This window comes from Excalfactoria chinensis, chromosome 2 (assembly GCF_039878825.1).
Source record: "Excalfactoria chinensis isolate bCotChi1 chromosome 2, bCotChi1.hap2, whole genome shotgun sequence".
NCBI lineage: Eukaryota > Metazoa > Chordata > Aves > Galliformes > Phasianidae > Excalfactoria > Excalfactoria chinensis.
Genome location: NC_092826.1, coordinates 48750083 through 48771709, shown reverse-complemented (window position 1 = coordinate 48771709; position 21627 = coordinate 48750083). Strand labels below are relative to the sequence as shown.

The 21627-nt window shown below is 38.6% G+C and overlaps 1 protein-coding gene across 11 annotated transcripts in view; it reads left to right on the top strand.

The window, feature by feature from the left end:
• PPP4R1 (protein phosphatase 4 regulatory subunit 1) overlaps positions 1-21627 on the top strand; it is a 54838-nt gene that overhangs the window by 12651 nt on the left and 20560 nt on the right. For 5 of the 11 annotated variants that reach the window (XM_072329526.1, XM_072329525.1, XM_072329527.1 and 2 more), the window contains 5 exons: positions 1115-1250; positions 9342-9448; positions 18218-18360; positions 19932-20078; positions 20947-21054. In XM_072329526.1, coding sequence (XP_072185627.1) covers positions 1115-1250; positions 9342-9448; positions 18218-18360; positions 19932-20078; positions 20947-21054 — 641 coding nt within the window. Of the gene's footprint in view, positions 1-1114; positions 1251-9341; positions 9449-18217; positions 18361-19931; positions 20079-20946; positions 21055-21627 lie in introns of those variants that run through there. The other 6 variants (XM_072329530.1, XM_072329528.1, XM_072329533.1 and 3 more) reach the window with 3 other exon arrangements.

The window sequence follows — 21627 nt, the reverse complement described above, 5'->3', positions numbered from 1 at the left end:
AAAGTGATGCTATTAACCCAGTTTATCTCTAAAAATATTACTGTCGTAGAGAACTTTGGTCGTTAGATCTTCTGCCATTTGAAATACGATAAGGAAGACATTCGGCAAATGGTACCCACTTATATATTCAGAATGTCAAACACAGAAATTAATGATGCGGTATCTGATAACTAGTTTGCATAGTGCAGTATAACTGTATGAAATTCCTTTTCTCTGTTTGTTGGACTTCTAGATTGATTGCATCTGTTTGTTTGCTGATTTTCAATAAGCTTTTCAGATAGATTTGGCCAGACTGAAGAATAGCTGTGGTGTGCTGCAGTGTTGTGATTTCAGGGATAAAGAGACTTGGGATAGTTGTTGCAACTAAGCAATTGGAGCTGCAGATTTTGCAGATGTGTGTTGTATTTGCAGGGTGTGTTCGTTGCAGGACTGCATGTTTGAGTAATTTAAAGGGCATTTGGAAGCTAAAAATGGTAGTATTTGAAAGTCCCAATTTCAAGTAGCTCTGCAGAGCAGGCATGGACCTCTTTTACGTTTTGTTGTGGTTTCTGTTTATATGAAGTTGCTTTTTGATGAGCTGGTTAGTAATTATGCAGCAGGTGAACTTTACCTGTTTTATTTGGTAGTCAGATATAGCAGTGCACATCTAAACATTTGAATGTGCTTAATTTATTCGTTTTTAAAAAGCTTTTGTTCTGTTGGATGATGTTGTATTAACTTTTTATCTCTGGACTAATTGCACTTGGGATTTTAGGCTGTGTGTTCAAAAAGCTAAAAGTCATTTGCCTGATAAAAAAATAATAATAATGTAAGGTATATAAAGTACTCGTGGTCAGATTGAAGTAGCCTGAGCTGTGGATGTTTAGTGATACATCATGTTTGGGTATTTAGAGAAAATCACTCAAAAATCATTTAATCCTATTTGTAGGTAATCACTTTTGTATAGAAAAAGCCTTCTGGGGTTTGGGTAAAGCTAGGGAAGTGATTGAGTGTGGTTAGTAAATGTATTGTCATGGGAGCCTTGCCTAGAATTCTGTATTTCAGACCAACAACAGACATCATTCTAGTATTAAACTACTGTGATTATAAGGAGTATTTCTGATGTCTCTGATAGTTGGTGTGGATGACTACAGCTCAGAGTCTGATGTGATTATTATACCTTCAGCCCTGGACTTTGTCTCACAAGATGAAATGTTGACGCCTTTGGGAAGACTGGACAAGTACGCTGCAAGCGAGAACATATTTAACAGGTATGCTTTTTATAATGTTCTGTCTGGTTAACGATATGCAAAACTATTCATCTCATTCAAATCTGATTGAAGTTAATTTGCATGAAATACAAGTAATAACTATTTTTTAAAAACATAACTAAGAATTCTTCACTTTCCACTCCTCCTTTGGTTTGCTGATTCTCCTTCTACTTACACAGAGCAAAATAATCATGGTGGCAAAGAATGGTTGCTGTTTGCCGCTAATACTGTAGTTGTGTTTTCCCCTTTTTATTTCTGTTATGCCACTAACCTAGTTGCTTCACTGTAGTAGCATGGATGTTGTAGAATACTGCACTTGCCTGCACACACAAACTCTGTCATGGGATCTAGAAGTTCAAATCAACGTTTACCAGCATTTAATTATAGCTGTAAAGAGTTATAAGATCATGGAAATGTATAGGATATACTAAGATTGACTTTTTCTGGTGTTTTATTTTAACAGAGTTTAGTTTGGACTCCCAAGAATATCTTTATTAAAGCATGCTTGCTTTCATGTTGAATTCTCTAATTTAGTAATGTATGGAACATGAGTCTGTGGTCAACCACCCTGTAGACTAACCTCTCTATTTTATTGTTTGTGACCCCTGTTCTCTAAGGATTTAACCTGTGTTTTTAACTTCAGTCATGTGAAGTTTACTTAAAACCCCATACTTCCTATGTAAAAACATCGCAGTTTGGAATCTTGGTTTGTTTTCCTTCCAATTTAACTGAATTTAACAAATGTGTTGTGATTTCTCTTATAGCCTGCATAAATCTGTATGGATAAATTAGTTCTGAAATGCTTGATTTTAAAGTTTTCTGTTTTCCAGAAATAGCAAATTTGTGGCATTTTTCATTGTCAGCCATGAGGGATTTTTTGTTGTTCCAGTTTCTTGGGGAGGAAGGGAAGAGGAGATACATTTTAGACCTATAAATTGTCACAATAAAATACCCGTAATAAAAGCCAGTAGGGTGGAGAACAAACTCAGAAACTCAAGTTGTGTCCTGAAGTTTAAACAAGCATAGCAGTCCTAATGCTTTACTGGGATGTGAGGCATGCTTAAACTGAAGATGTTGCAATCTTTTTGATGATGTTGTCTAGCTCTACCCATCCTCTGCTTGCCTAAGTTTTTCTGCAGGGGAGAATGGGTAGAATAAATAAATTTTCTCTTATTTTTTGTTTTTTGCTGATGTAAACACGTTGATTGATGCTTCATAAGGCCTACGTGCCTTATGCGGTGTAATAGCATACAGAAAATAGCATGTGATAGTGATAAGGCCAAGTAGCAGTTAAGCATGAATGATTACAGACAGCTTATGATGATTTAGCATCAGTCTGAGAAAATATTGGAGACATTTTTGCTAGGCAGAGGTGAAATGAAGTGCTTCTTAGGCAAAAGATTGGAATAAACAGCTTAAATGTCACCTAATTTATGTCTCATTGAAATGGTGTAATCGCATCTAATTACCTATGCATAGGTTCAGATTTTGTTGCTCTTTCTCTTCAAACCAAAGCAGATCTTGGCAGCAGGCTTTCATCAGTATTATGAGTCCTGGCTATTGGTGTAGATGTTGTTACGTCATCTTCTTAGCTTGCTACTTTCTGTTCTGAAGTACTTCTGAGTACCTCTACTCTGCCCTGGTGGGGCCTCATCTGGAATACTGTGTCCAGTTCTGGGCTCCCCAGTACAAAAAAGACAGGGATCTCTTGGAAAGAGTCCAGCGGAGGGCCACAAAGATGGTGAAGGGCCTGGAGCATCTCCCCTATGAGGAGAGACTTAGGGAACTGGGTCTGTTTAGCCTTGAGAAAAGAAGGCTGAGAGGGGATTTGATCCAGGTTTATAAATACCTGAAGTGTGGGAGCTATAGTGGCGAGGCTGGTCTCTTTTCAGTAGTGCGTGGGGACAGGACTAGGGGAAATGGACTGAAACTTCAGCATAGGAAGTTCCGCACGAATGTGCGCAAGAACTTCTTTATGGTGAGGGTGACGGAGCACTGGAACAGGCTGCCGAGGGGGGTGGTGGAGTCTCCTCTGGAGATATTCAAGACCCTCCTGGACACCTACCTGTGCAACGTGGTGTAGGGAGCCTGCTATGACAGGGGGGTTGGACTCGATGATCTCTAGAGGTCCCTTCCAACCCCTATAATTCTGTGATTCTGTGACTTATTTGTTTTTCTCTTAGAGAATGTTACGTAAGAAATTGCAAAAGAGTTCTGTTGTGCACTGGTGCTGGAGTCCTAGCAGAGCCTATCTACTGGCTGGGCTTTCAGCTGTGAGAAAGCACAAAGGAGTGGAGGAGCAGGATATGTGGTAGATTTGAATAAAAGATTATTTGCAGCTCAGATGAAAACTAAATGAAAGCAAACTAAAATGCAAATTGTAGTGGAACAGTAATGCTTGTGACAGAATGTGGAAGTCTGAAAATGTTCCATCTCATCTCTGCAGACATCTTCTACGACTCATCTAAATACCAGAAGAAGTGATAGTGTCTTTAAGGTGTTTCAGGATGCTTTCAGGTTATCTAATACGGCCTGTAAAAGGCAGCCTTCTTGCTTTCTAGACTTCAGTTGGTAGAGAGATTGGTATCAAAAAGATTTTGGTTTATGCATTGTATATGGCAATTAATTATTTCAATGTGATTATTTTATTCCTGACTCCCAACAACCACAATATCCATTTTAGTTTTATATTTCTGTGATTCTACAATAAATTTAGACATTTTAGAATACATGTTCCATTATGGAATGAGACTTTTTGGTAACCGAGGAGTCAATTTATTTCCAAGGAATTAAGTGTAATTGTTAAATGTTACAGATCAGTATCTCAAAGCCATGTTGTAAGCCTGCCAATTCCCTTTTGAAGAGCCAGGAACATCATTTCACCATGTATTTTAAAAATTAGAATTGGCATGCAGGAAGTATCTCCACTGAGACAGGAAGCTGTTCTCATCTCTTGGTGCTGTTCTACGTATTGTAAGTCTTTGAAAGATAGTAAACTTGGTGGGATGATGAGAAATATATAAAGACCTTCTGAAAGATTAAGACAGATCTCCCTTATAAACATGGACTAATAATCATCAGACAAGGTGGGATGGTTTCAAACTAAAAGAGGGAAGATTTAGCTTAGATGTTAGGCAGATGTTGTTTACTCACAGGGCAGTGAGGCATTGGCACAGCTGCCCAGAGAAGCTGTGGTGCCCTATCCATGGGAGGGGGTGGGACTTCTCATACAAGCCATTCTATTATTCAGTTACTTTGCCTTATTCTCATTCAGATCAGATTATAGTCAAGAAGCTGATTCAGAACTAGGTTATCTACATCTGCCCTATCTTTTTTTCTTCCCCACTTCCTCTCTTTTTTGTGCAGCCTAGCCCGGTGTAAACTTTCTCTTTTCTGCCTTTTTTGTGAGTACTGACCACAACTGTGAGTACTCTGCCAAACTGATGCCAAAGATGTGCAGGTGAAACTGTAAAGCCATTCATCTTGACAAGGATGTTTCTGAAAGAACTTGTCATTGTAGGATGCATTAGATTATTTCATCTCATTTCTGGTTTCATCTTTCCTTGGTCTTCCTGATCTTACCACGTGTCACAGAATGAATTTTAGTAAAAAAAGAAACAAACCCCAAAACACAGAGTTGCAGATGTATACATAGCAAAGAAAAAATTACTTGTTTAACTTAGCTTAGAAGTGTGCATTAAAATCCTGTATACCTGACAAATCAAGCATCAGAGTTTTCTCAAAGCACCAAGAAAAGTTTTAATGACTTCAACAGCACTCCTGATATTTATAATGACAAATGTGCATCTATCCTTGCTTTTTAAGAAAAGTCTGAAGATGATGATTATTAAATTGGGAGTTGATTCAGAATAGCTTTTGAGATTGCATGGGGGGGGAAAAGCACCAAGCTAAGTTACTACTACTGATACTTGTGTGTGTATGACAGGTCCTCAAATCTTGATTTAGATCTTGTCTGAAAATGGGCAAAGAAAGTATATTTTTGGAAGGTATGCTTACTAGCTAAATGCACCTATTATAGGGATGAACTCCTGTCATTTACTTTCTGTACTAGAAGTGTATCGAAGGGCTAATAACTGTGGTTGATACACAGTAATTACACCTCTTACAACTCCCAGTATGGATTCCAAATAAGGTCAGTTTATGAAAGGGAATTGAATGAGCTGTGCAAAAGTATTTATAGCTACTCTCGGAATATATCATTGTGTATTCCAATTATGTCCTTGTGCACAGTCCTGAAAATATCTGTGTCCTGCACTTGGATATAAAGGCAGAGTGTAATCTATCCCCATTTTCTTCTTCTGCTAATCATGGTGAAGTGATGTCTACAAATATTCTGATTGCAAGTCCATTATTTTTTCTAGTGTTGTGAGAACTCTCCCCATGTGATGATAAAAAAAATCTTAAACAAATGAAGTTGAACTCCACTGATTGTCTTCCATTTTTGCACATAAAAGCTAAAGCACTTGTACTTCGTGTCTTTGGTCTTTGCCCTCTGTTTGGCGAGCAACCTATTTAAAGAATAAGTAGACACATTGCTGTCTAGGTGACAGTCATATGGTGAAGAAATGCATGGTGAATAAAAAATGTTGAGAGTTCACAGATACAGTGTTACTGATCTGAAGGTTCACTTATCAAGACAGCTAGCAAGTCTCTGCACCTGGAGTAATCAGGTACTAAAATTGGAAAGATGCAGTTGTATTAATTTTTGCAGTAAAGAAAATTTGTGGCACTGAGAACCTGAAAGGGTTTATGGTGGACTTTGGTATCTTATTAGAGGTAACCACTGCCCAAACCCTAGCAGGAGGGAAATGGCACAAAATTATTATTGCTAGTCCTAGGTCATGTCCTGATAACCAGGGCTTTAACACATAGTAACAGAATGCCATTGAGACCCCTTATGTTGCCGTCATTGATGTTGGTGGAGTCATCTGTGTCATATATTTGAAGGAGTCTGCCTCTTAGATTTCAGTCTATGGGGAGTTGTCATTATCCCTAGAGAAAACCTTTTCCTCCTTTCCTTGTCACAAAAGGCATCTCCCTGCCTTTGTTGAAGATCAAATGTGTTTACTTATTTTTTTGCCTTTGCATCTGTATCTAAGCCAGATGGGTTATCCTTCATTTATCTGTTCCAGTTTCACAAATGCTCACCTGGTTCTCACCTGGTAGTTGCCGGGCAGGCTACCACTAGACCAGTGTTGTGTTACTATGCATTGATAGTTCTTTGCAGTTGTCTGTTGTGTGCTTCTTGTAGCTAGACTACCAGTGTTTGCATGAGGAGGAAATCAGACTGCTAGGGTACCAGGGACCCTTTCTTACTCTTTACTCCCCAGCAAACAGAGCATGCTGGAGTGCTTGCAGGGCCCCAGTCATTCCGCATTAGTTGCCTACATGCTGGCTCATGGCCTGTGACAAATGTGAAGTAGGTTTAGCTCTATGTCCTGTTGTTTTTGCTTTGGAAGCACATGAATAATTTTGACAGATTGTCAGGGTAGTGTCAGAACTAAATCAAAACCTATGATATTTAAGGGGACATGAGTGGATACCATCTCCCGGAACACTGGACAGATGGAGTTGAAGATTACTCTGTTATTACTGGCTGCCAACCAAATTGTGTTTTGTAGAAGTGAGCCTATCTTGCCCCTTTGCCTTTTGTCCTGATGGTTTTCTCCGGAATCTACTGAAACAAAAAATGAATGCATTGATTCCTTTATAAACCCAAGTGAGACATACCACCCGGATGCAGGTGGGGGGTTATCTTCTACCTTCAGTCCATGGAAAAAGTTGAGTATCATTTTGTGAGGGCTTAATATGCAAGTCTTATCTGTTTCAAGCTAGGATTTGTGTTCTTATCTCTTCCGAAGGTTCGGAACTCTCAATTTACAAGGTGGCTACTTCTGCATAACCATCTGTCCAACTCAGAAGAACTAGTGCTGGCTTACAGCCACCACAGTTCAAAATACTGCTAACAAAGCTCTATGAGGTGATGAGTCTTTACAGATCTCCCAGTATGCTAGAAGCTGTTCCATAGTCCCCAGGAACCAGGTGTGGTACAGCACTGCTCATTGTGGTTCATTACTTGCTGAGACTGTTTTTGTATTTCTGAGTCCCATCCCTCGTTGCTGGGACAGGTAGAATGTTCTCTTAAGTGCAAATGCCAAGTTAAAGATCCAGGGTCTGTTGTTGCACCAGATAAATGGGATGTTGTCTTAAACAGATTAAAAATATGCAAGAAAACTGTATCTGGAATAGAAGCGGTGCTTTAGGTAGTTAGTTCAATGCGATTTATAGCTCTTCTGGATCACTAGGGTATAAAAGGTTATTAACAGTGCACTTGACTGGATTGTTGTTGCATCTGTATCAGTAGGCACCAAATTCCAACACATCGGATCACTTGTCATGTCTCTTGCTTTCCAAGATAACATTTAATCTGTGGGAGAGAGATGCATCCAAGCAGGCTGATGTATGAAATCTACCTCATATGTTCCTCTTCTCTTTTCAGAGCTGTCCAGCCCTTTAACAGACCAAGTCACCTCTGCTTCTAGGTTAGTGTGTCACATAGTCTGTTTCCCTTTGTTAGGATTTCGATAGTTTAAATTCCAACTGAAAATCAAGATCTCTGCGTAGAGACGTGGCACTTCTACCAAGTTGAAAGTTGAAAAGAGTGAGGAAAAGGAAATTACTTAGAAGAGTATTTTTACAATTGGTTTCATCTTTTCTTTAGAGAATTTTGTTCATCTGCTGATAAAACAGTTTTAATTTAAAATAGTTTTGCAAGTGACCGATGTGAAGCATTTAAATTTGAGAAAATGTAAATGTTTACTTAACTTTAGGAATTCGTGGGTGCCTCCTGCTTTTCTTCGATTGCATAGAACTAAAGCTCTCAGGCTTTCCCCGTACACTAGGAATGCAACCCATCTGTTTATGGCAACTGCTCACATTCACCATTTGTTGTGATAAAATCTATGCTCCTGCTCTTGTTTACAGCGCTGCTGTTTTTCAGCAGTGCTTATATCTAGTCTATATCCTAACAGTGTTTCTGTTGGTCCATTCTAGAACTATCCGGCTCTTGACCTTAGCTGCTTAAGCATTTTAGTAAACAGCTCAGGGGCAATACAAGAACTAGCAGCGTGTTGGACAGTGTTGTCCCATTTCATTGTTGGGATAATCCTGCTAGCTCTCTGATGTTCAACCCACAGAGCCCCAGAGGGTGAAATCCAGCTAGAGACAGCCATACGCCATTGCAAGCTGTTGTTGAGAAAAAGGGTTTCTTGCTGTCAGCTGAATTGTTTAAAATCTCAGGGTTTAGGACTCTCTAGGTAAGTGATGGGTATGGCTTCATAACATAGGCTGCAACAGACCCCTTTCAGAATGAACACTCAAATTTGGCTACATCTTGTCACTTAGACGATAACCCTTAGAAACATTTCTTATGAATTAGAAGTAGTAACTGAAATGATGATTCAGATCAGTTTTGTGTTTCCTTTGTGACTTTTCTTAATGTTTATCCTAAGTGCATGTGTCCCAGGGATTTGCTTGTGTTCTTTTTATCATCACAGAATATACCCACTGCTCTACATTGAATTTGAATCAAGTTTACCCTTAAAAAGTAACACTGGTTTGGAAAGCTTCGGCTTAAGTTTTCACACTTCGCTTATGAAGATAAATTCAGAACTGTGTTTTAAACTTCTAAGAATATTGGTGTTGTCTTGCTTTTTATGAAGCAAGGGAAAGAATTCAGAGGTGAGGATGGAAGGCTGATGCTGACTTAAGATCTGGTTTGCTCATTTGTCAGATGTTTACCATTTTTTGTATTTGTGACTGCTTTCTTTTATCCTTGTAAGCTCTAGGGATGTATTTATATGTACATAAATGCTACAGTTGATGTTAATAGTTCTTAAAGCTTATGCTGAATATTGGAATAAAGAATTCCCAAAGCAGTGCTAACTGAATGTACTGAGCTGAAAGTGAATCTTTGTAAAATCTTACTGTTTGGTTTAAGGAACCTGTATGATTTGGCTATGTTTCTGAATACAAATAATGCTATTTTTTAAAATCTTTCCTGTAAACTAGGCAAATGGTGGCACGAAGTTTACTGGACACTTTGAAGGAAGTCAGTGATGATGAGAGAGATTGTATTGCTGTGTTGGAGAGAATCAGCAGATTAGCTGATGATTCAGGTAGGTAGCATTAAACATTTTACTGGGTTAATGAAGGAATATCAAGAGTTGCTGAAGTTGGACAATGTCTTCTTTCTCTTTAATATTCAGACTAGATTTCTGCAGAATGTAATAAAATGCTATAAAGTTCCATTGCTCTGAATCATCCTCCCAAAGGCAACGGTTTTCCTTGCTCTTCAACAGAACTGAACCACTTAATGTGTGGAACTACCACTTCCCATTGATATATGTCAAACTCATTTTTTGTGTATTTTGACTACTCAACAAATCTACGTATTAAGTTTAGATTTGTAGATAATGATGAATTTATTGCTTTGAAAAGGATCTTGCAAAGCATCCATGCAAAACTCCTATTAGTTCTGACAAAATTTGAATGCTGAAGTTTTTCCCTTGGTCCCTTTTGGGAAATCAGTAGTGAAGACGAGAGGCAGCAGGAGCAGGGAGGTGATCCTTGCCCTCTGTACTCAGCTCTGGTGAGACTGTACCTTGAATTCTCTGTTTGGTTCTGGGCCCCTTACTTCAAGAAAGACACTGAGGCCCTGGAGCACGTCCAAAGAAAGACAAAGAAGGTATGAAGGGTCTGGAGCACAAGTCTAATGAGAGCGGCTGAGAGAACTGGGATTGTTCAGTCAGGAGAAGAGGAGGCTCAGAGAAAACCTGGTGGCTCTCTGCAACCACCTGGTGAGGTGGGAGTCAGCCTCTTCTGCCATATAACTAGCCATAGGAAGAGAGGGAATGGCCCCAAGTTGTGCCGGGGGATGTTCAGGTTAGGTATTAGGAAAAATTTCTTCTCTGACAGGGTAGCAAGGCATTGGAAGGGGCTGCCCAGGGAGGTGATGGAGTCACAGTTCCTGGAGGTGTTAAAGAAACATGTAGATGTATTAAATCTTGTATGAGGAGAAAATTTGTTTCTTCTGTTTAAGATCTGTTAGTTCTGCCTTCCAGAGCTGTGGAACATAATGCTCCTAGGGTAAAAAGTATCCTGTAAGGTCCTACCTCCTTCATTTAAAATGCACATATTTCTTCTTTGTTTTTGTGAGCTAATGTCCTTGTTCAGCCAGAGATGTAAGCATTACATAATTGTATTGAGTACTTCTCCAAGGATTCTTAAAGAGGAAAAAGAAGTTACTGTTCATTTGGAATTAAATGTCTTTAATACCGAATAATGGCATGCCTAGCTAAGCTCTGCTTCTGAAATCCATATATATGCAGTGCTTGTTTGTATGGTGGTTCCTCTGAGTACCAGGAACTTGCTGAAGTTTCATTTTGACTTTGGAAAATGGGACAGATCTGTGTAGGGGAAAAAGACCTTGTGCAGTGATTTTGTAGCCATAGGCTTTCCATTGGTGACCATCTAAGTGTATCAAACTGAAGTTTGGTTAGTTAGAGATGGAATGAAAGCCAAGAGCTGAGCTCAAATCAATTTGTTTCCTCTAATAGGGGTGGAGTACATTTTTAGTCAGGGTTGATATTTTCTAAGCATCAGTAAAAGCAGCATTTCAGGCTTTTCCTGCATTGTAGAGATTGTCTTAGATCTGCCAAACTAGTAGCGCTGGATTCTGCAGCTGCTCCACAAATTAAATTTCTGCAGACTTAACTGCGAGTTTCATGCCTCAAGCAGTTGCTGTATTGGACTCAGTCTGTTTCTGTAAGACAGGTAATTAGAATATCCTTGTATCTTAACCCATACCAAAATTTGTTTAGGGAGCTCAGTCTGTTTTGTATTTTTATAATACGTGTTCTTTCATGATTATTTAAATGGTAGTTTATATTTTTTTGTTTCATTAAGGTTGCTGTGACTGGAATTGTTTTTCACTTGTGTCTGATGCTTTTTTCATATTTTTTTTTCCAACTTACACTGTAATGTATAAAATAGCTAAATTGTTTTCTAACTCTTTGGGGGTGTTTTCTTGTTCAATCAAGTCACAGAAAGTGAGACACTTTGGGGTTTTTTTTGATAGTATTTGATATATTGAGGTTTGAATTGAAAAATGCGCCTGGGACATACAATATCCGTGTTGTCCTTGTGCTGCTGGTGTTATCTAAAATAGAGGTACCATAGTGAATTTGAAACAGCAACCAGCCAAAAGATGCTTAAGCAGTCTTTTGCCCTACTAATACTTAATGTACATAATCAGTGTAACTTATGAAGTCCTGTAGCTGGGATGATATTTTACAGACACTGTTTCAACCTGAAGTCAAGGTGTTAAATTTTTGGGGTTTATTTTTTCTTTTAAATGAGTTGGGAATACAATGAGGCAGCCATTTTTTTTTTTGTGTTTGCAAGCAAGAGAATTTCAAAACAATAATTACTTTTATTCTTGCACGGTGACAACACTCAATCTAAATGGCTCCTTTACTGTGCTAAATGCTGCATTGGTATGAAAGAAAACATAATCTTTACTGGAAATAGAACAGGATCCAAATAAATGATTTCAGGAGGGAGGGCACAGAAAGAGACTGTATGTATTGGTACGATTGACGTAGATCTTGACACACCAGTGAGCTACAGCTCTTGACATACCAGTAGGCTAGGGCACGCATCAGCTCTACAGCAATTTCCAAAAGAACTGCTGGTATAATTCACAAAGAGCTTTTGGTGAGAAATCACTCGGACTCTTCAAATGGTCCTGCTTTAGAAAAGTATCTTTCTTTGTGCCAGGGTAAAAAATAAATAAATCAATATTGCTGCTGGAATACTAAGCAATGTTTCAACATCTTTCTGTCAGCAGTCAGTTTGTGGGTTGCAGGTGAACAGTGAGCCACATGAAATTCAGTTTGTGAAGAAGAGTACAATGTAATTACATGTACAAATTGTATAACACAGATCTCTTCCTGGCAGGGCATTTTGGATACTTTCTAATGAAGTGGTTCCAGGTTGTATTTGGCTTTGCAGCTTTCAGATTGCTAATATATTTCTAGTGGAAAAAGCACTCAATTCAGGCATTACTGAAAATGAGGTGCTCTCAAGACAGTGCTGCCAACTTTTAGTGCTCCATGCCCTGCTGTAAATGGCATCGGAGAATAGTTGCTTCAGTGGTAGTTGGGGAACAATTTATCACTTCCAACCCACTTATTTGCCACACAAGCTTTCTCTTCAAATCTCAATTGTTTGAATGTCTTATTCACTTTGGTGTTTGTCTCCATAGCTGTAGATAGGTATTCCTGCTCAGCCTGTGATTTTTGCTGCTTTTTATTTTTATTTTTTATTTTAAGTCCATATGAACTCTGGGATTCTCTCTAATCTTTGGTAATGAGGTCCCTAGGATAGGTACACCTGTGGTAACAAGGTGATACCTTGCATTGCTTTCGAGTCTACTATTTAACCACTTTGCAATTTCTGTCCTTCTTAAGGGATGCTAAGTATGCAGCTTACACATTTTTCTGGTGGCTTTGAACCCATAGAGGTTTGGTGCATGACAAGTGTTTATTTATCCCTCAGTAACCCTTGTTAGAGTTAAAATGTTTGTGTCTCTGTTAAAACAGCTAGGTAGATTTTCATTCTCAAATATGGACTGATGACAGGCTTGCATGAACTTGAACAGGGCTCTGATGTCTTTCTCTATCACTTGTATAAATTTATATTTGAACTTCTTTTTACATAGAGTCAGTTGTGAGTGCAGTTTGCAAAGCAAACTTGTTTTTAGAAACAATTAATTATTAGACTAATTGGTCATTAAATTCCGAAGCTGTGTAATCAGCCTCAGTGAGATGGCCTTGCAACCTTAATTACTTAATAGCATGTTTAACCTGCATTATAGCACCATCGCAATCAAATTGCAGTTATTAGACTGAGAGGTGCCAACAAGGCCTGTCCAACAGCATCCATTTCAGCTTTCCATTTAACAAAGTCTTCATATTTAAGAGATATTTCTGAGAAGGCTCATATTTCCTTTTCCCTGCTCTCAGTGGCTCCAACTCTCTTCTTTCCCAATTTTCGGTATTTCAGCAGTTTTTCATAACGTTTTCCCCACCTCCTCCTACGGTTTTTTCCTTTGTATAATCCTCTTTTGTCTCTCCACGCTTTATTAATGACTAATGGTGACTTTCCCTTCTCTCATTAGTTGCTCTGTATTTCAATCCTGACCTGCCTATCGGTAACAAAGTCTATTTCTGGTTAATAAAAAGAAAGAGCTTGGCTAGTAAAGCAGCATGCAAATCAGACACATCAGTCCTTCTATTAGCTGGTATTATACTATGAAGGTCTACAGTAATCCTCTTTAAATTTTGGTGTATTGATAACCGTGGTGCTTCACTTCCTCATAGCTAAAGAATGTGGAGTGAACTGAAGCCTTGATAGAAATTGAAGGAAATATTATACATTTGTATAGGAAAGGTGAGTGCATGTGCAGAAGTGGTTAGATAAACATGCTGACACTTTGCTCACATGAGAGATGGTGTGAAATGTCAAACTGCTTCAGTGAAACTGAAGCATCTTTTATGGATGGGAAAGGAACAGTTATATATACCTCTGTGATTCTGGAATGTGTAATAATGATTGGTGAAATAACTGAAACTGCAGGTTAGTGGGTGCAGATTAAAATCTGCTCAAGTTGTTGAGATGTTGGAAGGAATATGTTGCTGACTTCACATGGTCTGAAAATCAAAGGAGGTAAAACTTATTTTATTATTGCAACTTTTTTTGAAATTATTTGACAGAACTGTGAGTACTTCTGTGATTCTTTTGGTGTAGTTTTATTTTCTGAAGAGTGAAATAAAGATGCTAATGAATGAGAAAACCAATTATGAGTTTGCTTCTGAAGTCTAATATTGATGCTTCTTTCCAAATATTCTTCTTATTATTTTTACAAGTTGCATCTTTTCTAGTGGCCTGCTACTTCAAAGCATAAACTTGTGCCTTCAGGAGGTAGCATTACTTTGCCAAGTAGAAAAACTACTGCTCCAAGCAAATGGTGTGCCTTTCCAGAGTGCTTAAGATACAAACTTTTAATCTGGACACGAAGTGAAATTCTCCATCCAGATTTTGTTTGCATTTTGTGTCCATGCTGTGTTGAGCTAATGCTTTATGAAACTGCTTTGTAATAATTTTAACTGATACTTTCACAGTCCATTTGCTGTGCTGATGATCAAGCCATAAATTTGCCTTTAAACTACAGAAAATTTAAGGTGACAGACACTGTCACATGTTGAATCCTGCTGGAATCTTTGTAGGAGCTGCCACACAGTCTTTACTGGAGCTAAATGTGAAGCTGAGAAATGAATTAAGGGGATGAGAAAGTGCTGGATGTTTAGTGGGAATCTTTGGCATTGCTTTATGTTTCCTGAAGGCAAAATGACAAAAATTGCACTACTGTAACCACATCAGACTGCAAGATAAGACTCTGATCAGTACAAATTGAAACATATGCTTCAACATTTGGTAGACCTAAGCTCTAAATTGGGAAAGCTAGAGATCAGATTTTGCATAGCAGCACTAATTCCCTGGAACAGCACAAAAGGCTTTTTTGATAATGAATTGTGGTGTCGCATTACAGAGATGCACACAGTACCTGGTTTGTTTGTTGGTTTTAATTGAACTTAGTAAGTTTGTGGAGCCACGTGCACAGAAGTTAGGAAATGTAAGAACCAAGGTGCCTTTATGGTTCTAATTCATGCATTTCTCAAATCTTTAATTGCATCATCCCATCTGCCTGTGTTCCCCACAAACCCAGAGCTTGCTTAGTAGATCAGGAAGAAGAGGGCTCGCTTGTTGTGAGCTCTTTAGTATTGTCACACAGCATGGCCACTCTCTTAAGTGATACACAGTAGATGAATCCTGCTCTGAAGAGAAAAAAAGAAGAAAAAAAAGACACTATTGCTGTCTTACTGCTTCATAAACAAATCTAAGAATTCATTTTCACAGAAAACCCAATCAATTTGGGGAGTGGAAGTGTTGCCATCACTTTACCAGTGGTTGAGCAAACTATAGAGTTATCAAGATCAATACAGTCTGTCCACTTTGAGTGCCTAGTGTCTAAAGCATTGTAAGCTTGATACACTTAAAAACAGCTCTTGGGTTTGATTACAGTGGTTTCTTCAGCTGTGAAGCCAGAATTTCAACTTCAATTAAAAGAGTAGTGTACAATTACTCTGTGAAGATTTTGACTTAAGCATTTCATGCATCTTCACAGAAGACAAATCAAGTTCCTCAGCAGTATTTTGTTTCTTTCACTCTGTTCTGTTAGTAGTATCACAGTATGTAGTCCATGGACTCTCTTTTACTGTTTGCTTGCTTCCATTGTCATAAAGTTCTTCTGCTCTACAGAACTGTGTGACTGCACAGGGAAACCAATCTAATTGCCAGTTCTTACTGTTTAATCAACTTACTCTGGTGGGGTAAGAGCTGTGTCAGCCAGATCTGTTTTTTGATAGTGCTTGTTGCCTGGCTGCAGGAGCAATTGCATTGGCATAATGGAAAGGCCAGCTGCAAGTTTTGGACCTGGGAGGGTGGGAACTGCCTGAAGCAAATTCACATACAGCTCAAAAACCACTGCTGCTAAATACGAAGTCTCAGCTGAATTTCTTTTCCTCTTTCTGATTACCCTCCACAACTTCCCCTGCAACCTCCCACACCCTCCAGCAAGCATCAGTCATCTTCTCTTTGCTGCAGGGAATGAGGCGAGGGACCCAAGAGGTGGGAAAGAGATCCTAGAGACAAGGTCTTGACACAAGCCTCTTGTACCTTAAATCATGTTCTGGACACATTTAGAAGTAGCAGCCTTGCAGGAAAGATGGGAGGAAGTTCCTCAGGCCCTGGCATTGGGCTCTGATTCTGTTCTCTTGTCCAGCAAGTTCCAGTTTCTCATCCCATTAGTTGCCAGCCTTACCTCATCATTATTCACCTCTCAGCTTTCCTTTCCCAGCCTGTTAGTTCTTCACTGTGCTCTCTGTAGTTGTGCTTCAGTGCTTTTTCCAGCCTTTGTCCTGTCTGCCTCAGAATTGAAGGTTTTCTTCTGTTGCTTTGTCAGGGTGCTAGGCAGCTTGCAAGACAACTGGCAGGCTTCATCTGCAGACATCGACATCCCTCTGAGGTTGGTTCATCAGCTATTTCAGAAGAGCTCTTGGGTCAGGGGATGCATGTGGTCTATCTGCAGTAGTGCTGGCTTTCTTGGTCTCAAAATGTGCTCAGCCAGGAAGGACTTTTCAGTCGGTATCTCCTGTACTCTGAGGTACTGGGAAGATGCGTACAGAGAACGTATAAAAGGACCTAAGCTTGGTCACATTGGGCCAGTTTCAGAAATGGGCAAACACTTTCTGATGTAAAAGGACGCCCCTTCTCGCACAGCTCTCTGTGCCAGAAATGAAGAGTCTAGGCTTCATCAGTTAAGAGGACCAGAATTCATCATAGGATGAAATTGGATGATTTTGCTGACTTCAGACCTGAAAACAGCTGTTCTGCTCATCCTAACAAAGAGTTGCAACCTACAGTATCTTGTGTTCTGTTGACTGTTTGGGCAATGTTTATGTAAGTGAAAGACGAGTTACTAGGATACAAAGTGTTAGGCTACTTCAAAACTAGCTGGTGCTGCAAGGTGTCAGTAGCAAACTAGACTTAAAATAGAGAAAATAAATCAATGGTGGTAACGTGTTTTTCTCTAAGCTTTTTTGGAAGGAAAGTTGTTTTTAGCAAATCTAGTTTTTGTTTTCCTTGTATTAATATGATATGTAGAGTTTTTCTTTTAAAATTAACAATCTCCTTAAAAGTCTGTCCTATTTACAGGTGCTTATTTTGGCCAGCTGTTGAATTGAATATTCATTAAACTAAAATTTCTTAGTCATTGATTGAAGTTTACTAAAACTTGCACGTATTTGAGTGGTCTTCTTCATGATCTGACTTCTTTAGTATGAACTTACACGTATATGTGTAGAGATATTGCTTGAGGAGTTCAACCTGCACATGTTTCAGAACATCCAAGATTTAGATAAGATGACTTTTGTTGTATATGCTCCTATTATTGCTTTAGCAAGAGAAACAAAGCAAACTAGGAGATGTGGTGCTTGCTTTGCTTTGCTTTATTCAGTCTGAAGTTGTCACTTTTAACTAGTGTTCAAGAAAGCTAAGGGCTGCCTGCATTATCCACGTTAAATAGAAAGCTCGTGCTCCTATTTAGCAAAAGGTGATCGTTCTGACATTGTGTGTTCGTTCCAAATATCTTAAGATGATTCTGTCATGCCATTAAATTTTACCTAAACAGTTCCTACCTATGTAAAGCTCGGTAAGGCGCATGTATCCTGTGTACAGTGTACAGTTTATTATTTAAAATATTATAAATCTGATCACTGTCACTTGAGAGTAGCTGCTGGGTTTTCATTATGTGTTTTTGTAGGTCATCAGTTCTCTGATAGCAACTGCAGTTTTAGAGAGTCCTGAAAGGAACAGGAGCTACCCTCAGTTTGTTTCTTGTTGCAGTTGGGTTAACTTTCTGCCTAGGAGTTTTCTTGGAAGTAGGTGATACTTGTAGGGAATTTGGATGGATCCTGATTCTCGTGTTTGATGACTTGCTCTCTTACAGTTGTTGTGGGTCTTTTTGTTTTTTCTTTTAATAATTGGGAATGTGGGCCAAGTCTTTTGTGGTAGTTTATTAGTGCGGAGTGTACTTACACCTGGTTTTGCATAGAGGTGATGCTTATCAAATTGAAGCTCTCTGTAGACATACTGACTTAACCACTTGAGCACACGGTTTGTAAGTACAAGAATGTAAAAAAGCTTATTTTGACAGTGTGTTTGCTAACATTTACAGTGCCTTTTTTGTTTTTTGTCTCTGGCAGAGCCTACAGTGCGGGCAGAACTGATGGAACAGGTGCCTCATATTGCTATGTTTTGTCAAGAAAACAGACCTTCCATCCCATATGCTTTTTCCAAGTACTTACTACCTATTGTGGTGCGGTACCTTGCAGACCAGAATAACCAGGTGAGTGTCTTAGAGAAACAGTTTATTAACTAGTTGAATATTTCCACTGTGTGAGGCTTTTCAAGTTAAATAATTTAGGCTGATTTAAGAATATAATATTTTAGAGTGAAAAATATTTAAAATGACTTGCAATGCATGACAAATCTGTTCCGATTTTGGAGCTTTTATCTGGTGTTATGTTCTATAGACGAAATCAAACAGTCATTTTTCTAGGCTAACGTGGTTCAAATTCTGGCAAAATAAAAAAGAATAACAGACAATAAAAATGTCACCTTGCTATAATTCAGTTCTTTAAACTGTTACATGCCATTATATCTGTTTATATATAAAGTTCCATAACTCCTGTCTAGGAAACTGAGTTGGCACTGAGTTATTTGCATGCCTGCATCTATACATCATCTTTTCTTTAGTTTTCTGTAGGATTCGCTAACATTCCAGAGTAAATGCTAGGTGATATTAGCTTAAGTATTTAAGGGGTCTGAATTTTAGTCGCTTTTAATTTATTTTTTTATTTTTAAACCTTTCCAGATCTTCCATAATTAAGAACAGGTACCAAAACCAGGCATATTTTTCTTTCTAGCGGTTTTGCTAATTGATGTTTAATACAACAGCCAGTATCTGCTTGTTATTCTCTTGTTCACAGATTCCACAACCGTTCATCTTCCTAACCTCTGGTGATAACTCCATAGCTCATTTGGCTGATTTGCTCTGAAACAAAGACCTCGAAAGGTCTTATAATTGCTGCATTGTAGATAACCTGTCACTTTATGTAATGTTTTCTCTTCTGACTTACATGACCTTGCATTTGCAAGTGTTAAGTTCATGCAAGATAAATAAGCCCATGTTTTCAAATGATCTAGATCATTCTGGTTGACTCAGGTGATTTCTGAATCTGAGCACTGAAAACTAATTCCCCTAGAAATAATTCCATTCAGTGATTATTACCTCCATGAAATTTATTTTCGGGTGTCAGTAGTTAAATACATATTAAGTCAATTAAAAAAGATTATTATATTTTTATGTAGTCTCTTGCTAGATGGAATAAATGCAGTTATCCATTGTCAGACAAACTTGGTAAGAAGAGGGTTTGTTTAACAAAACTCATATGCTGTAGAACTTTGTTACTCCCAGTTAGCTGTGCTGCTTCTTTTCCATGACCTTCTGTTCTGTTTCCTTTTGGCATAGCAGTCCTGACTTGGAACATACATAGGTGGACACTTACTATAATAGCATTCATTAGTTTACAGTAAGCAGAGTTCTGGGGTGTGATGCTGTGTTTAAATCATGATGCATTTGCAGAGCACTTTTGGAGACCTTGTCCTCTCTCTCCAAGCGCCTTGAATATAGATGAATAGCAGTATGTAGGTATAGCTCTGAAAATACTTGGACCTACTTCAAGAAAAAAAACAAAGACCCACCCTACCTCCTTATACTCACACAGTATCACAGTATCGTGCGAGTTGGAAGGGACCTTAGAGATCATTGAGTCCAACTCCTGGGATTCGAGCCTTCTGTGTAGCAGAGCGGCACTTCTACCCCTTGATGATTGGTTTTTTGTCTTGTTACAATAGGTAAGAAAAACAAGCCAGGCAGCATTGTTAGTTCTGCTGGAACAAGAGCTCATAGAGAGATACGACGTGGAGACCAAAGTATGCCCTGTTCTGATAGACCTGACAGCACCAGACAGCAATGATGACGTGAAGACTGAAGCCGTGGCTGTAAGTAATGGCAGTCTCAAACAAGAGGGTATTAATGGTCTCTTGAATTATTGGTGTGGCAGTGATGCTATTGTTTTTCCAAGATGCGCATCAATGTGGTATTAGGGAGAAAAATTTATATTGCTGTCCATAACTAATCCATAACTTTTTCTGCCATCTTACACTCAAGGTTAAATTTAAAATCAATGCGTTATATAGGCTATAAAGAAAAAAAACATTTGGACAAACCAGCACAGAAGGAGATTAATTTTCATTGGCTTAGAAAGCATCTCCTTCTTGGTTTATGCAGGCTTGTTTTGTGAGGGGTTTAAATTTCATCTGTGGAAAATTGTTATCCACGGCAAATCTTTAATCCTTGAATTCTTTGTCATTACTTTCTCTTCTGTTTTCTTTACTGGTTTCTTTTTGTTGTGTGTGTGGGGGGGTTTGTTTGCTTTGGATAAAATAATAGGGGATTGCAGATGGACCGTGCTGTCAGACATGGTATGATTTTTTTCAGTGTCCCTTTGTGGAGCTGGTAGGTGGACTTGATGCTACTTATGTAGGACGCTTCCAACTCAGAATATTCTGTGTTTCTATGACCAATATTAACTGTTTTCAATTATTTTTTTTTCAAATTGTAGAGAAGATAACAGGTAACACTTAACCATGTTATTAAGCAGTGATATTTCTGTTGTCAGAAAATTCCTCAATATTCCAACAGTCAGATCTTTTCAGTCCAAGAACTGAATTTTTTCTTTTCAATAGCTCTTCCTGATTTCACTTTTCTATATCAGAAAATTAAATGTAAAAAAAGCTCTGCTTAGCTGACATGAGATTGTGTGTTGTGCAAGCATTCCTAACTAGTGTCTGTCTATCTTGCCACTAGATAATGTGCAAAATGGCCTCCATGGTGGGAAAGGACATCACAGAAAGACTTGTTCTTCCTAGGTTTTGTGAGATGTGCTGTGACTGCAGAATGTTTCATGTTCGTAAGGTATGTATTATCAGCACCTCATCTGGGTTATCTGTGAAAGGAGTGTCATTGGTTTGGAACTTGCCTTTGTCTAAATGACACCTTCCTGCTAGATTGCGTTTGTCACATACATAAGTGAAAGCTTATGGGGTTTCTTTGTGGTTCGTATTTCCACAGATTTTATATTTGATGCTGACTACTTTTCCTTGAGTATCTACCTTTATTATTAGAAACAAAGAAAGAGCTGTCCTTACGATTGTGCAGGTAGCTGTGAAAATGTGAACCAGCTGGAACTGATAAAGCATCAGCTACCTGAGCTCATGCCTGTGTGCATAGACATAAAGATGCTCATTAAGATGAGGCAAACTAGTATGCCATCGTGAAACTTAGGTGTTGAGGCTGTGTTTTGGTTTCACCTTGCTATCGGATAGCTGCTTCTCCTTTGTAATTGCTTGTATTATTTCATTTAACGGCACTTTGTATTCCTTCCCTTTCACTTATGTTTTGGGGTGGTTCTTTCAGGATTAAATCATTAGTCAAGCTTATAAAGAGAAAGTTAAACAAAAACTCAAGAAGAACTTTATATATTTTTTT